This window comes from Nanorana parkeri, unplaced genomic scaffold (assembly GCF_000935625.1).
Source record: "Nanorana parkeri isolate BGI_ZX_2015 unplaced genomic scaffold, ASM93562v1 scaffold864, whole genome shotgun sequence".
NCBI lineage: Eukaryota > Metazoa > Chordata > Amphibia > Anura > Dicroglossidae > Nanorana > Nanorana parkeri.
Genome location: NW_017307132.1, coordinates 608,019 through 623,643, shown reverse-complemented (window position 1 = coordinate 623,643; position 15,625 = coordinate 608,019). Strand labels below are relative to the sequence as shown.

General features: G+C 42.3%; 1 protein-coding gene across 2 annotated transcripts in view; it reads left to right on the top strand.

Moving 5' to 3' along the window:
* The window catches only part of KPNB1 (karyopherin subunit beta 1), a 28,291-nt gene that overhangs the window by 4,842 nt on the left and 7,824 nt on the right, over nucleotides 1-15,625 (top strand). The window contains exons 3-15 of one of the 2 annotated variants that reach the window (XM_018565596.1): nucleotides 2,294-2,480; nucleotides 2,560-2,760; nucleotides 5,207-5,359; nucleotides 6,452-6,511; nucleotides 6,593-6,682; nucleotides 6,755-6,865; nucleotides 7,911-8,012; nucleotides 8,138-8,362; nucleotides 9,208-9,399; nucleotides 9,515-9,645; nucleotides 9,921-10,068; nucleotides 10,406-10,477; nucleotides 12,512-12,656. In XM_018565596.1, coding sequence (XP_018421098.1) covers nucleotides 2,294-2,480; nucleotides 2,560-2,760; nucleotides 5,207-5,359; nucleotides 6,452-6,511; nucleotides 6,593-6,682; nucleotides 6,755-6,865; nucleotides 7,911-8,012; nucleotides 8,138-8,362; nucleotides 9,208-9,399; nucleotides 9,515-9,645; nucleotides 9,921-10,068; nucleotides 10,406-10,477; nucleotides 12,512-12,656 — 1,817 coding nt within the window. The remainder of the gene's footprint in view (nucleotides 1-2,293; nucleotides 2,481-2,559; nucleotides 2,761-5,206; nucleotides 5,360-6,451; nucleotides 6,512-6,592; nucleotides 6,683-6,754; nucleotides 6,866-7,910; nucleotides 8,013-8,137; nucleotides 8,363-9,207; nucleotides 9,400-9,514; nucleotides 9,646-9,920; nucleotides 10,069-10,405; nucleotides 10,478-12,511; nucleotides 12,657-15,625) is intronic. The other variant, XM_018565597.1, reaches the window with a different exon arrangement.

The following is a 15,625-nucleotide window of genomic DNA, read 5'->3' as shown; positions in this document are numbered from 1 at the left end:
CAGATCTCTACTGTCCATGGCCACCTTTTATTCTGTGATGAGTTGGTTATTTCTGAAAACCCTTAGCAGACAAAGGGGAAGTCCAGCTGGTTGAAGTATAAATGGCTTTGTATAGTAGTGACCCCTTTTCGATTATGAGATTTGAGGCCGCTGTACACTCTAAAGGAAGAAGTTGCATACTTTACTGGATGAGGGGAAATCTTTGTTCTCTTCCACGCATAAAGGCACTGCTGCTATCTGTGTGTTGGATAACTTGTTCCCTGCTGGATGCTGTGGTTCCTCCCACCAGGTAATGCATCACTTCGGAATAAATTGGTGATCTAGCAGCCGGCGGGGGACATGCTATCAGATAGCAGTGTCTCCTACTGTGGAAGAAGATGACTAAAGCGGGCTATTCACTAGATTCTGAACGGTAATGCCATCAGACACTTGACGAATGTCGAACGGAATTGTTTGATTCTAACATTCGATTTTGGAATTGTCCCATAACAAAAACCACATTCACTGTTCTAGTTGCGTTAATTTGGGAAAAACGATATCCTGCTGCTTCGACTTTTTTTTCCCCCACTACGTCAATCGTTGATTTGACCCAGTCAACTATTAAAGTCAAACCAAAGATCTTTCGTATGAAAGTTAATTATCAAATCTACTAGTATATGGCCAGCTTAAGATTTGACACTGATTTCTGAGAAGGTATCAATTTGTTGTTTTTTCTTTCCACTGGTTGCTTTAGGGTCAAATCTTTTCATAGCAACTGGATCATTTTTGGAGTTGGAGTAGAATAAAGACAAGCAAGGTTCAGGGTTAATGTAAAATTCTCTTCCTGGGATTGTTTTGCAACATCTGCATGCACAAACCATGGGAAATTGTGAGCAAGATTCCTGCAGAAAATGGAAGGCTAGTGATTTTGAGGTGAGGTGGTTGAACAGCTTGCTGCAAAGGGAGAAGATTAGAAGAGCCCAAGTTCGGCACTATTTTCCTGGGTTTTGAGGGTAGGCAGGCTTAGTGGGAAAGGGCTACAGACTTGAGATCTGTGTTGGCATGTATTGGGAGAAGGGCACAATTGCCTGCTATCCATAATTTTATTGATGCAACCCATGGTTTTCAATGATTGCCTCTTAGTGCTAGTTTTTTAGGAGATTTGGTGATGTCACTACTGTGCTGCTCACTGTTCTCTTTGCTGGAGGCTCTGACATGAGAAAGCAAAGTTCTGTCTCTTTCAAGATGGCTGCATACAGAGAACATCAGCAGCAGGAAGCCTACAGGCAGTACTGGTTACCAGTCCTTTCTTTCCCTCTACCTTTTTTTTTTTTTTGCAACAGCAACGATCTTTGGAAAGATCAAAAGTATTAACTCCAGCAGCAATGTCCTTGGGAATTCTTTCAATATATTGGCATATTTGGACGAAGGTTAACATCCTGTGCTGCCTGGGATTATAATTACTGGTGCATATTACTAATTGGGGGTAGGGCTGTCAAACCAGAGCTTATGCTGGTTGGCTGGTGCTTTTGGCTGCTGCCAAAGTATTACGGCGAAGGACAATGTCCTTGTTTGGAATGTGCAGTATAGAGCAATTCTTTAACACCGCAATATGGTGACTAAAACTTTTCACACTGTCTGCTGTTAATTGCAGTGGTTTTGTGATCTGTGAATACACTGAAAATTGTCTTCCTGTTGCATTGGACATGACCCAGACAAAATGGCTCTAGTATTTTGGTTCAGACAGCAGTATGCTACATGTTCACAGCAATAAAAGGCATACAGAAGATCAAGTGGTAAACATTTTTTGGAAAATTTCTTGTCCCACAGCCTCTCCTACTCTAAAAAAAAAATAAAAAAAATGAATCATTTGTGGTTATGCTTTATTGAAGCAGTTGGATTTAGCGCTAGTTTTAACAGCTTCCCAGAGTGGTGATGCTGGGTCGACTTAGGCTGATTCAAGAAACTTCCTTGTGGTGGAGATTGGTTGGTTAGCCTACATAATAAAATGCAGGTGCCATAGGGAACCTCCAAATTATGAAATTTGGGGTACGCTCCAGTTCACAGCAGTGACATGTCAATACATGTTTTAACAGCCTCCATTTGTCTCCATGGGTATTAGAGCTGTCATACACACTACAGTTTTAAAACTTGGGATCATGGGCAACCTGTTTTGTGTGGTCCCTATTTGTTTTGGGTTTCCGTTAAAATGCTTAATCCATCTGTTTATAAACCCCAAAACACACCAGAACATGTTGCCAAGCAAGGATGGGCCTTGTTCCATTTATTTTTCATGGACAATTTGCCCCAATAGTTTGTCAATCTTCCTTTTGGAGCTCTCAAAAGTGCTGGCCAATCCTGCAAACAGTCAGGTTGCAAGAGTTGCTTCCGGTTTACAGATAAAGAACTCTTTGACCTCAAAAGACCCAGATTTGAAGGCACAGTATCAACAGCGGTGGCTGGCAATTGATTCCAATGTTCGGGGAGAAATTAAAGCTTTGGTAAGTTCTGAGTATTCCAATCAAAGAAAGCAATTGAAATGATTGCTGTTAAGTGACATGTATCTTCTCTTCTCTGCAGGTTCTGCGTACACTGGGAACAGAAAGCTACAGACCCAGTTCAGCATCACAGTGTGTGGCGGGGATAGCTTGTGCTGAAATAACAGTCAACCAATGGCCGCAGCTAATACCACAGCTTGTTGCTAATGTGACAGACCCAAACAGTACAGAGCATATGAAAGAATCTACGCTGGAAGCAATTGGATATATATGCCAGGACATTGTAAGTTTAATTTTTTCTTTTCTTTTTTCTTTTAAAGGAGAACTATGAGGTGAGTGATTTTCACTCCGCCTCATAGTTCTAGCTGACCTGTGACAATGAGACTGTCACAGGTCGGCTCAGTAGATTGTGAAGTGAGCAAACACATACTGGCGCTCGCTCACTTCTCGATCCTGTGACGAGTGGCTGGATTCCCCCCTCCCCTATCCGATCCTCCAGTGCTGACTTGGGGAGGGGGCGGGTACAGCTTGCTTTGCCTCTAGATAGGCAGAGCCAGCTGTCACTCAGCTGGGTGGATCCAGACAGAATTGTCGTGATCCGTTCCGGCTGCGGCATCTCACAGCTCGCGGTATACTGAGCTTTGGGTGACGGGAGGACGCTAGTTTGTGTCCTCCCGTTACCATTAGGAGAATGATGGGGGGAAAAAGCCATAACCCCATAGTTCTCATTTAAAGCAGGCTTCCTAGAGGTATTTGCTATATTCTGATGAATGTATATTTTGTATTTTATTTTTATTTTTTAATTCCTTTCTTATGGAATTTAAGATATTCTGAAATATCTTAAACTGTGTCTAATTAGTAAATACTACTTATATTTCTGCTGATACCAGTGGGAAAATCTCTTCCCTGGATCCTTGGGCTTTATTCACTGTACAGAATTCTTGCCAGAATTGAACCCGGTCTAAAGTAATCTGAAGAGGCGCTCTTATCTTTATTTGCTGGTTACTGATATTACAGCTTGACATTTCAGGCAAAATGGTGGTCGCTGTGATTTTCTTCACGCTCTACAAGTGGGCTATAATATGGGGTCTGAGCTCTGCAATGTGTAGGAGAAAATGGCTTCAATACATACCCCTGAAGGTGCTGCAGATACAACAGTGTCACAGCAGCAAGCCATTTTAAAAGAGCTGTATTTAAAGGTATTAGAAATGAAAAGATGATGAATGTGCGTTTGTCACATTCCTAGAAGGCTCTTTATGGGATCTTTTATACAGAAACGGATAGTGTGGTAATAAAGTTGCGTATTGGCTAGGGTCGCAACTAAAAAACATAATCGATTAGTTGGCCGATTTTTTAAAATTTTTTCCAGATGATAAAACAAAATTAAATGCCACCCAGGATAAAACTGCAGGCACTATTTTTTGCAATCAAACTGCACTGGAATGCACGGCATTGCAGTACTGTGCGGGCAATCACACTGGGTGGTAGGTGCATTTCGGGTGCCATTGAAATGAATGGCACTGCAATGCACCTCCCACAGCAGAATTTGTCAGGCCCAATTTTTTTTTTAATGATTTATTGTGAACATATGGCGCTTGAATAGCTTCAGCCAAGAAATGACAGCTGCCAGTGGCAAGATTCTGCAGACTGCAGCAGAATGTAAATACAGCAGGTAGTGGGCGGGTGCAATGACCAGCCTGCTATTGGCCATTTCAAATTCCAATAGCAGGCTGGCTATTGCACCCACCCACTGCTTGCTGTGCCCTCCTCCCAGCATGGAGGAGAGAGCTAGGGTATCCAACCAACTAATCGATGCCAATAGTTGACATCTATTCTCATCGATAATTATCGCTTAATCGATTAGTTGGTTGCAGCCCTACTATTGGAAAATGTTGTGGATGTTACATATGGGTTGAGAACATGGGTTCAACTTGGTATTTGGAAAAACCTCACCGGTGGTGAGGAGTAAACACATGGACTTCTAACTTAAAACAGAACCTACTCTGATTTGCAAGCTTGTTCCGGATCAGCAACTCTGAAGCTGGCAATACACCTATAGATTACCTGCAGATTTCCTATGGCTAGATGGAAAAAGTGCAACAGATTCCTCCATCTACGCTAAACTGCGTGGATGTACAAATCTACCGCTGGGCCAAGCTTCAGTATCTTGCTTGTTGGCCCCGCTGGGTCTCAAATTATCTGAACAATCTGGCTGCAGGCATTGTTCCGGTATTGTGATAGCCAGCGGGGCTGGCTAGCCAGATACTGAAGCTTGGCCCAGTGGGAGATTCCTCCAGCCACACAGTGTTGCGTAGATGGAGGAGTCTGTTGCACTTTTTCCATCTGACCACAGAAAATCTGCAGATAATCTAGAGGTGTATGGCCGGCTTTAAATTGACTTAAGTGGTTGGCAGTTTTGTTCTGCCTGTGTGAGTTCCTCCCACAATGCAAAAGCATTATGTTGGGTCATTGTCCTCAAACCCTCCACCCTAAATTTAACCCTACTTGTTAAATGCAATACAAACAGATGGAGATCTCGGAGGGCAGTAACTGTTTTGCTTACATCAGTTTCAACTAGTTTTACTTGCTAGATCAAGTTTTTCACTGTGGAATGACTGGTAGTTGTATGGCAAGTACATACAATCTGAGTTAAAGTCCTTTTTACGGTGTGGGCTGTCGACAATTTTGGTGACGCTAATAGTGTTTGATTCTTTCCTTATGTGGTTTAGGATCCAGAACAACTGCAACACAAATCCAATGAAATCCTGACTGCTATCATCCAGGGTATGAGAAAAGAGGAGCCAAGCAACAATGTCAGACTAGCAGCAACAAATGCTCTTCTCAACTCTCTGGAGTTCACAAAATCTAACTTTGACAAAGAGGTGAGAGGGAAAAAAAATGTTTGTATATTACCTGGGACATCAGCCATTCTGCTAGGGGAGGTCAGAGCTATGGATGCGCTATGGAGAATTTGTGGAATTGCTGAGCTTGCAGCAGATAGTTGTGATGCTTGAACTGGCTATTGTTCTTTGCACTAAAACAGTCTGCTGGATTTAACGGGGCAAAAATCTGCTGCATGTTTTGTAATTTTCCTAATTTAACTGCTGAAGTAACTGGTTCGTCAGCACTTTAGTTTGGACTTGAAATTTCATGCTTATGAGAGTAGTAGAATATAACTTGTGGAAATGTCTTGTGGAAATTGTGAAAGAGCTACTCTAGTTAATAGACTATAGTTAAAAGCGAACCTGTCTCTTAATCCATGTCTAACAAAAGGTCCTTTCTTGTACCTTTTGCATCTTTTTTGTGCCCAGAGACTCTGATCCCTAGGAACACAGTCTGCAGCAGAACTTTGCCAAGCCCCTCTCTATAGATAAATCCTATCTGGTACCCATCTTCTGGCGCCAAGTCTCTTGCAATAGATTGCTCACATCCATGCTCCTACTATCTCGCAATGTCAAGGAAAGTGTCTTTTAAGCACTCTAGTGGCATGATAACCAAACTAGAATTCACAGTACAGTACATTTACTATGGCCAATGGAAAATTAAGCACTGGTGGTGTACTTCTCTGATTAGATTACGTGTAGAACAAGCTAGTAACTGAGGGGCAGCTGCAAGAGACTGGCCATCAGGTAAATAAACTGAGGTAAACAGGATTTCCGGCCTCCTCTCCTTTCCCCATTTTAAGGGGTGATGATTTGTGGTCATCTTTGTGAATTGGCTTTTACAATACAATAATTTTATCAGCTCTTTAGACCAAAATCAGTGATATAATGGCACTAGTAGCTGTAAAATACCAGTAACTAAAGGAGGGGCTAAAGCTGTTATGTATCTTTTGTGAATTGAGATTTAACAAATCTGAGCTAAAGGGGTGGTATCAAAGTAAATAACAGCTGAGCACGAGAAACACTGCTTTGTAAACTGAGCCCAATGTGTGATAATTACATTTTTATATATTTTTTTTTTTCCCCTTCAAGGCTGAAAGACACTATATAATGCAAGTGGTCTGTGAAGCAACACAGTGCCCTGATACTAGGGTGAGTTTTGTGGGTACCAACATCCTTGTAGATGCTATATTTTTATTGGTTAGTCGGTTATTCATGTGTAATCTTTTGTAGGTGCGAGTGGCTGCATTACAAAACCTGGTGAAGATCATGTCCTTGTACTATCAATATATGGAAACCTACATGGGCCCTGCACTGTTTGCCGTGAGTATAGAATCATAACCAGGTTTTACTTTAGTCTGAAGAGTGTTGTGTAACACCTCCTGTATTCTGCAGATCACTGTGGAGGCAATGAAGAATGAAATTGATGAAGTCGCTCTGCAGGGAATTGAGTTCTGGTCCAATGTTTGTGATGAGGAAATGGACCTGGCAATTGAAGCATCTGAGGTAATGTGGGTTACATTACAGTTAGTAGTGCCTTATGCCAAAAGTGAACTTTAAGCCAAACTCCTTTTTTTTTTTTTTTTGGATAGTGTGGATGAGTTAGTGTGTGGTGGTTTTTTTTGTTTTTGTTTTTTCCTCCTTTTGTTTCTAATGGTAAATTGTGTCAATTGTTAGTGTAAAATAAAGTTGTCTTGACTAAGGCAACAGTTGGCACTAAGTACTTTTTGCTGGTTTGCGATTGATAAACATTCTAAGTACATTTTCTTTCTCCATGGCTGATCAATCTGGTCACTGGAGAACCAATCCAAACACCCTCCTTTTCCCCCATGCTGCTGTGCAGCAGCAGATCAATTCTAGTAGTGGTCTATTGCCATCTGCCAGCAGGAGATCACTATAGCAGTGGTCTGCTGTTGTAAGGAGAGGCTTGACAGACCTGTATCAGCTCTCCCTGAGCTTCTATACCGGCAGGAAGTGCTGTGACATAGATTCAGTCCTGATGTAAACAACACCTCGTCATTGTGTTTACAATCCCTTTTTAAAATTGTGCTCCTTTTGGCATCATCTGAACCGCTGGAGCTGATGGTTTCAGCTCCTGAGCTGAGTGCTGGACCCCAACTGTCACGGACTGCAAGCAATTCCAGCTCTAGTGCCTTAAAGCAGTGCCTTAAACTCAAGTGGTTCATTGACTTGCTGTTGGGACCTTTTTTTAGTAGTATTCTGTTACAGAAGACATTTTACACTTGTACTAGGTTCCTCTATAGGTAGCATTGCTGCAATGCCCAGTTGTAAGTCTAACGCTTTACTAATTATCACTTCTCGCAACTGATTGAAATCCATTTTTATTTCAACCAACAACAAGATTTTTCTCACCTGTATTGTCTCAGGATTGCAAATCTGATACTGCACAGAATCTGATTGTTTGCTGAAGGCGTCTGCAGGCAGCAGGATTTTTGGCACGATTTCTAGAATTGCCTGGTAGTCATGACCTAAGCACCCCCACCCCCCATATTAGTGGGTCTTAACATGTAAACAGTTTTTCTCTTTACAGGCAGCAGAACAGGGAAGACCTCCAGAACACACCAGCAAATTCTATGCTAAGGGGGCTTTGCAATACCTGGTCCCCATTCTGACACAGACCTTGACAAAACAGGTTGGTAGAGATGCCATTCTGAAAACATGAAAGCAGTGAAGCTTATAGTTTACTGAAAGCTTACACGGAACAGTGTAAAATCAGGCTCCCCGTTCATTTTAACTTGTGTTCCTTTCTCCTTCCAGGATGAGAATGATGATGACGATGACTGGAATCCTTGTAAGGCTGCTGGTGTATGCCTCATGCTACTTGCCACGTGTTGCGAGGATGATATTGTGCCCCATGTGCTGCCATTCATCAAAGAGCACATTAAGAACCCAGATTGGCGATACAGGGATGCTGCAGTCATGGCATTTGGATGTATCCTGGAGGGGCCTGAAGCCAGCCAGCTGAAACCTCTAGTCATACAGGTGAAACTCCTCCCTATACTGTCTAGATTGCATGCTGTGTCTAAGGATGATAAGTTCATGCACCACGCAGAATATTCTGTGTTGATTATGACTTTCTGAAGACATTCTAAAAAACATTGCATTGTGCAAGTACCTGAAAAGTTAAATGGGTTCAGGCAAACTTGTTTCTTTTTATACTGATGGTTTTGGTTGGTTGGTTTACAGGGGCAAGTAGACTGTTGTATTAGGCATAACATTTGGGAATCAACTTTTATATCATGTCATTTAAGCTTTGCAGACTAGAAATAAAACACCGGCTTTTTTTTTTTCTTTTGACCTGGCTGTTTCATAAGAGGTTTCCTTTGAAAGGTGAAAGTGGGTTTGCAGTTAGCACTCTGAGGGTTTTTTTTTTTACCCACATAACCAAAAACTAGTGTTTTTAAAAGTGTAAATGGTGGCAGCCCTAGTTTTATACTTGAGGCATGTTTTCTTTTTAAGGAATCCTTTCCCAAGAAACAGTGTTAATGCTAAATTGCCTGGCTGTCATTCTTGCCCTCATCTTTAACCACAAACTATTCATGCCATTTATGACTTAAGAGAACTATGGGGTAAGTGTTTCCCCCATAGTTCTCTTTAGGGTCATGGGAGTACATATACTAACCTCCTGCGACCCAAAGCTGTGTATAGTGGGCTACTGCCCGCGATATACTGACCATGCTGCAGCCGGAACGGATCCTGACAATCTGTCTAGTTCCACCCTGCTGCGTGAGTGACAGCTCGGCCTATTTTTTTTTTGTATCCCATGTAACATTCTACTGATGCAGTGGTTAAACTAAAAAGCTAACTTTGCTTATGGTCTCTTGTAGGCTATGCCCACCCTTATAGAGCTAATGAAAGACCCCAGTGTTGTGGTGAGGGACACTACTGCCTGGACTGTTGGCCGGATATGCGAGCTGCTCCCTGAGGCAGCGATCAATGATGTTTACCTCGTTCCTTTACTGCAGTGCCTCATTGAGGGGCTGGGGGCTGAACCCAGGGTGGCTACTAACGTGTGCTGGGTAAGTGTATCTTCTGTGGTAGTGGTTTAAATGTTATAGAAACCAAGGCACTTGACTAATGGCTTTTAGCATCAACTCCAGTGTTATTCTCATTTTGCTGCTCTTGTGTTTTAAGGCCTTCACCAGTTTGGCTGAAGCTGCTTATGAAGCTGCTGATGTGACTGATGACCAGGAGGAACCAGCTTCCTACTGCTTGTCCAGCTCCTTTGAGGTCATTGTGCAGAAGCTTCTGGAGACCACTGACAGGTGAGCAGTCTGCCACAAGTATTAGTCTTGTGAAACTTAGGACAAATGTAGTAGTGGAAAGCTTTAATTTCATACTTCTTCCTTTTCGAATGGCTTCTGTTTATTTTTTTGAAGAACTAGTTGTCTTGTGATGACTTGTTCATGCACCACACAGAATCCACTGTGTTGATTGTGACTTTCTGAAGACAACCTGAGCAGTTGCTGTCATGTAGCCACCTTAGTGTTGGTGGCAGGTTATAAAAGCAGTTGAACAGCTATATTTACCCTCTTTTCAGGCCCGATGGACACCAGAACAATCTACGAAGTGCTGCCTATGAAGCTCTAATGGAAATAGTCAAAAATAGTGCCAAGGACTGCTACCCTGCTGTTCAGAAAACCACACTAGTGATAATGGAGAGACTACAGCAAGTGCTACAGATGGAGGTAGGAGTGGTAACTGCTGAAAGCTTGAAACATGTTCTTAGCTAGCTCAGGTAACTTTTGTTAAAATGTGGATGCGTTCTTAAATGGAACAGAATAGTACTAGATGTTTTTATAGATATAAAAAACAGATTGTTAATTCAGGGAATATCCAATTGCCTTGTGGGATAACTGTTGCCCCTGTTGGAGCAAATAGAAGCTTGCCTTATAGGGGTTTTTGCCTTCCTCTGTATGAACTGTGGGTAACTAAGCATTTGTTCTCCTATGGGTTGAACTTAAGACTTTGTTTCTCCACACCCTCCAACCTAACTATGTATTCTACCTCTTATCTCCCTTCTAGTCTCATATACAGAGCACATCAGACAGGATACAATTCAACGATCTGCAGTCGCTTCTCTGTGCTACTCTCCAGGTAAGTCTATTAACCTATCCTTCCACCTCATCAATGGAGATGATTGAATGTCTGAAGATGACTAGTTCATGCACCACACAGATGACCTACTGTGTTGATTATGACTTTCTGAAGACATCCGTATTTTATTTATCGCTTAGAGCAGCATCTGTCTTAGACATTACCAAAGATTAGTCTATCTATTGTATATCAGTATTCCACATATGGAATGCTGCCTTGTGTTCAGTTAAAGGACTGTCATTAGTTGGCTTTTTGACCATAGCTAGTTTTCGGATCAGTCACCGAACTACCAGTGTATGTTGCTTTTTATCCCATGCTTTTGTATGGGAACGCTACTGAGAGAGGCCCAGTTCTCTTCTTTCCTGACCATGCTCTGCAAAGGACACCACCACTTGTTTGACCTCTTTTCTCAGGGTCTTTGCACTCTCTCCACAAAGCCAGGCTACCCATCCAATTCTAGTGCCTCCTGCTTGTCTGAAAAGTGCTGGGGCAGTGACAGAGCTGCCATTTGTGTCATCTACTTTGCAGATCGTGGTCGAAATGAGCGGTGAGCTGTCAGTCTGTATTTTGGGATAAAAAGCAGCATTTACTGTGAGTTTAGATTTAATTTTCAGTAATTGCACCACATCACTAGATATTCTAGTTGGACTAATAAAAAAATGATGAGGGCTTTTCAGGTGCTACAACAATGAAGTATATAAAAGTTTGTTTTCATTCCTCATTGTTAAACTGGTTAATGACTGACCTTTTGTTTTTTTGCACCCAATTTATAAACCACATTCTAGGCCTGAAAAATACTTAAAACCCCCAAACATACATTTTCTGAAAGCCAAGACCTTGTAGAATAAAATGCCCCCGGCCCGTAGAAGTGATCTGGCGAAAGCTGGGGTTTATTTTTTGTACTATATAACGGGGGAAATAATTTTTCCGTTTTTGTTATGAAACATTTATTACCCAATTGTTTGGTAAAATATAAAAGAGAGGCTCGCATCGGTTATAGACACCAAACAGGTCAAGCATTAAAATTGCGCACGGCCGCGAAATTGCAAAAAACTACCACGCCCAGAATTGGCCATAGGTGAAACTGCCCTGCTGGGCGGGAGGGTCTGTCGGTACGTGTCCTCAGCCCTTATACTCTAGTAGTTCTGGTGGCATTTATTGGCCGATTTTTACATCCAATAACTGGGACCTGTTATAGCGTCATTGTCTGCAAAGTTTACTTCAGCTCTACTGGGTTGAGGCCCCCTTCATGCCCCCAAGGACCTCCATGTTCACTATGGACTTTTAATTACTGAGCATTCTGCCAACACGCTCCCAAGCACGCTCGCACCATTTCGTGCAGAGTTTCTCTGAACCTGTAAATAATGAACCCACAGTCTAGATAAGGAGAGGCTATTTTTGCCTACCAGTCTTTCGTTGACTCTGATGGCAGGATAGCTGCCTGATCACTTCTAAACATGGCGCAGAGCGAGAGCCAATTTAACCTTCCTGGCGGTAATCCTGAGTGTGGCTCGGGGGTAAATTTTCCGTACCAAAAGCGATAACCCCGAGCCGCACTCGGGCGTCTTCTGGGTTCCTTCCATGTGAGCGCCGCCATTGAAGAGGGGTTGAACCGGCGAGAAATTAATACTGAGAATCATACTGCCAGGAAGGGTTAAGCTTATGGCTCTTGTTTGTTATAAGCCTTATGATTGTCATGTATACTATAAAGTTATTGGCTGTCTAGGAGAGGGACAGCTTTGACATGTAGTACGCTTTCTTGGCGGCCTGAAGTCTCCTGTTTGTCCCCCACCTCCCTGGAGGAGCAGAAACTTATTCCTGGTGCTTTTGTGTATGTAGGTACACGATTCTCTTTAATCTGTAAGGGAGAATGGAAATCTAGATTCTGGAATCCTGTTTTGTTAAAATGTTCAAATATATTGTCACATAGTTCAGGAGCAGTATCTTACAGAATGGCAAATTTGTATTTATTGTGAATAACTCAGTCCATCTCACTGAGTTTTTTTTATTTTTTATATATACGTTGTCTTCCAGAATGTGCTTCGTAAGGTGCAGCCCCAAGATGCACTTCAGATATCTGATGTTGTGATGGCTTCCCTACTACGCATGTTTCAGAGTACAGCTGGTTCGGGAGGTGTACAGGAAGATGCCCTTATGGCAGTGAGCACTTTAGTAGAAGGTGAGAGCTGTTAATTGGTGTTGTAACATGTACATAGGTGTTGGGTTGTACCATGTGGTGGTTTTGGTTTTAACTATACCCTATGGTTTTGTGCTCTTGATGCATGGTTTTTACTTGGATAATTTATTACTTTGCCTACAGAACTTTCAAAAGCTTAATCTGATCATCTGTAATCTTCTGATTATACTGTTAAAATTCAATGGACTTTAATGTAATTTTCAATGGGACATAGCATCTGTGACCAGGGGGCTCCCAACAACTAAGGCTGGGCACACTCCTTACAACCATACAACCATCGCAAGACTACTGTCTTGCGATCGTTGTACGGTACTTAAAAAAACGTACGATCTGCCTATCTTGCATAGTCAGATCGTACTTGCGATGATCGCAAGCCACACCCCCTGAGGGGCGGGCTTCTGATGACCGCAATGCCGAACAGGCAGTGTGCGCTTGCGTACACCGGCCCGTACGGCTGTTATCGTCTGGACATGCCACAAACCCGCCGAATATCGTACGATGCTCAGTGGGTTTTCGCACATGTCCGTAAGTTTAAAGTCGTGCGACCTTACAGTAGTAGAGGTCGCACGGCTTCCACACACCTTACGATCACTGGATTTCCCGCGATTATCGTACGATAATCGTAAGGTGTGTGGGGACCCTAAGACGTACTCCATCCTCTATCTCTACTCAAACAACTCATGCAGGCCCTATTTCAGCTGCTTCTTTCATTTTGAACTGTTACAATTTTGAATCCAACTATCCCGTATATCCAAAAAGTGGGTGCATCTATCCTACATGCTTGCCCTCAATTCCTTCATAAGTTGCAAATGATGCACCACCTCCATCCATTACAGCAGTGTAGGAGGAACTACTGATTTATTTGACCTATAAGCTGCTGCTATCCCTGCCTGAAAAATGGAAAGTAAAGCTAACTGAGGTGTTGGACCCACCTTTTTGTTTTTGCCATACATTCATAGATATCAATCACTGCTGTCCAAAAGGGCCCAACTTGAGGACACTTCCACCATGTCCCTGGTAACTGTGCTGCAGTGTGTTTGGCCTCTGAAACGCAAGCCGTCCGGCTCCCTGCATTCAGGGGCAGGAGGGGGCATGGCGGTGCATTGGTAAATGTCACCGCAGCCAAGCATCCCACTAGTGCTTGCAGTATTTTCGCAGGATGCACTGGAACGCAGACACGTGTCTGCGTTTCGGATGCAGGACGATCGCACTGCGGATTTGGATCAAGGCTATATATAATGACCAATGAAAAAAAATCTATGGTGTCAATAGGTACTGTCTGGGAAGATATGAGAATATCCATTTTAATACAATGCCACCCCACCAAACCGAGCATATTTGAATTTACCCTATTTTTGTACTTTGATTTTAACGGCTTCTCGTTAAGGTCCCGTAACACTTCACTACTTGTTGACGGGGAGAACCCCAGATATTTTATTGCGCTCGCTTTTTCAATACAAATGGAAAAACCTATTGAAGATCTCCAACCTCCTTGTCCAATAATGAAGCAGTAAGTGCCTTAGTTTTATTCATGATCACTTTAAAATGACTGACTTCCGAAAAACTGAGAAGCTATCCTCCGAGCGAGGAAGGTTCCTAAAACAAATTCCTTTAATCATGGGGTTAATACACGGGCCACTGCCAGATGTTCATGGCCAATATGTATAAATATGGAGAGGGTGGACAACACTGCTGCGTACCGTTCTTGATGATGGAATCCCATTAATTTTGCCTCTAGCAGTTTGAGCTTTCTGTAATGCCAAAATTTTAGTCAAAAGCAAACCTGTAATGCCTATCTGCGCAAGAGTTACTGCTAAGATAACTCCACCCCCAGACGATCAACTGCTTTATCGGGATTTACCGACAACTAATTTGGTGAACTAGACTTCTGTGCATAACCCATTAGCGTAAGGGTCTTCACTGTGTCATCCCTTGTCTCATGAGCGGTACAAACCCTACCTGATCCAAATGCATCAATTGAGGGATATATGTGTGCTGCTTGGCTATGATCTTAGTGTAAATCTTAACCAAAGAAATTGGTCTATAATTTGCACACAACTTGCTATCCTTATTTTCCTTGGATTACCGTAATACTTCCTGTGCTTGTCTTGGGAAAGGGCATTCCTCTGAGATGGAATTAAAGGCCTACTTTTAAAATGGGTAATGGGAGGTTCCCGTAAAGGTTTATAGAATAGACCCGTTTAACCCCTTATCCCGTGGCCCTGAACTCTCTCCTGAGGCCAAAGCTCTTATAGTTCTCCTCCTTTGCCGAGAAATGGTAATGAGTTCTCATGTGTTGCATGTGTATATAATCGTGCACATCTGTGTAACTTGCTCATTAGAGGATTCTGTAGAGGAGATATAAATCAGAATAATATACTTCCGCTATGTGCTCTGACACATGCTCCACCCCCCTGAAGGGCCTTGGATTTTTTTTACTATATATGCTTTTGTCTGTCTATCCTTAATTGACCTAGCCAATAACCTACCAGATGTATTCCCTAATTCATAAAAATAGGTTTGTTCCTTTTTATACCAGGTATACATTTGATCTAAAGTATGTAGCTCCATTCTTCTATTCAACAGCTCCTGATACAGCCCTATATCACCTCCAGATTTCTACCGCATTTCAAGATCATGTATCTCGGAAAGCAGAGCCTTAGTTCTTTCTCCCTCTCTACCATTTTTATAAGTAGCGTACAATGTTTAAGTAGTATACCTCTCGGCACGCATTTTAAAGGTTCTCATTTAAATGGTGGTGCAATACAGTCTAAAGTGTGGGTTATTAGGAACCTCTGAATTCCCACCCGCATTGCCTCTTACTGTATTTTATTTTTGCATGTTTCTTGCAAAAATTAAATATTCTGTTATGTGTATAATGGAGTTGACACCCATTTTAGGGTTGATAAACACCTTCACATTAAGTGAAGCTAATGAGTCTGCATGCTATT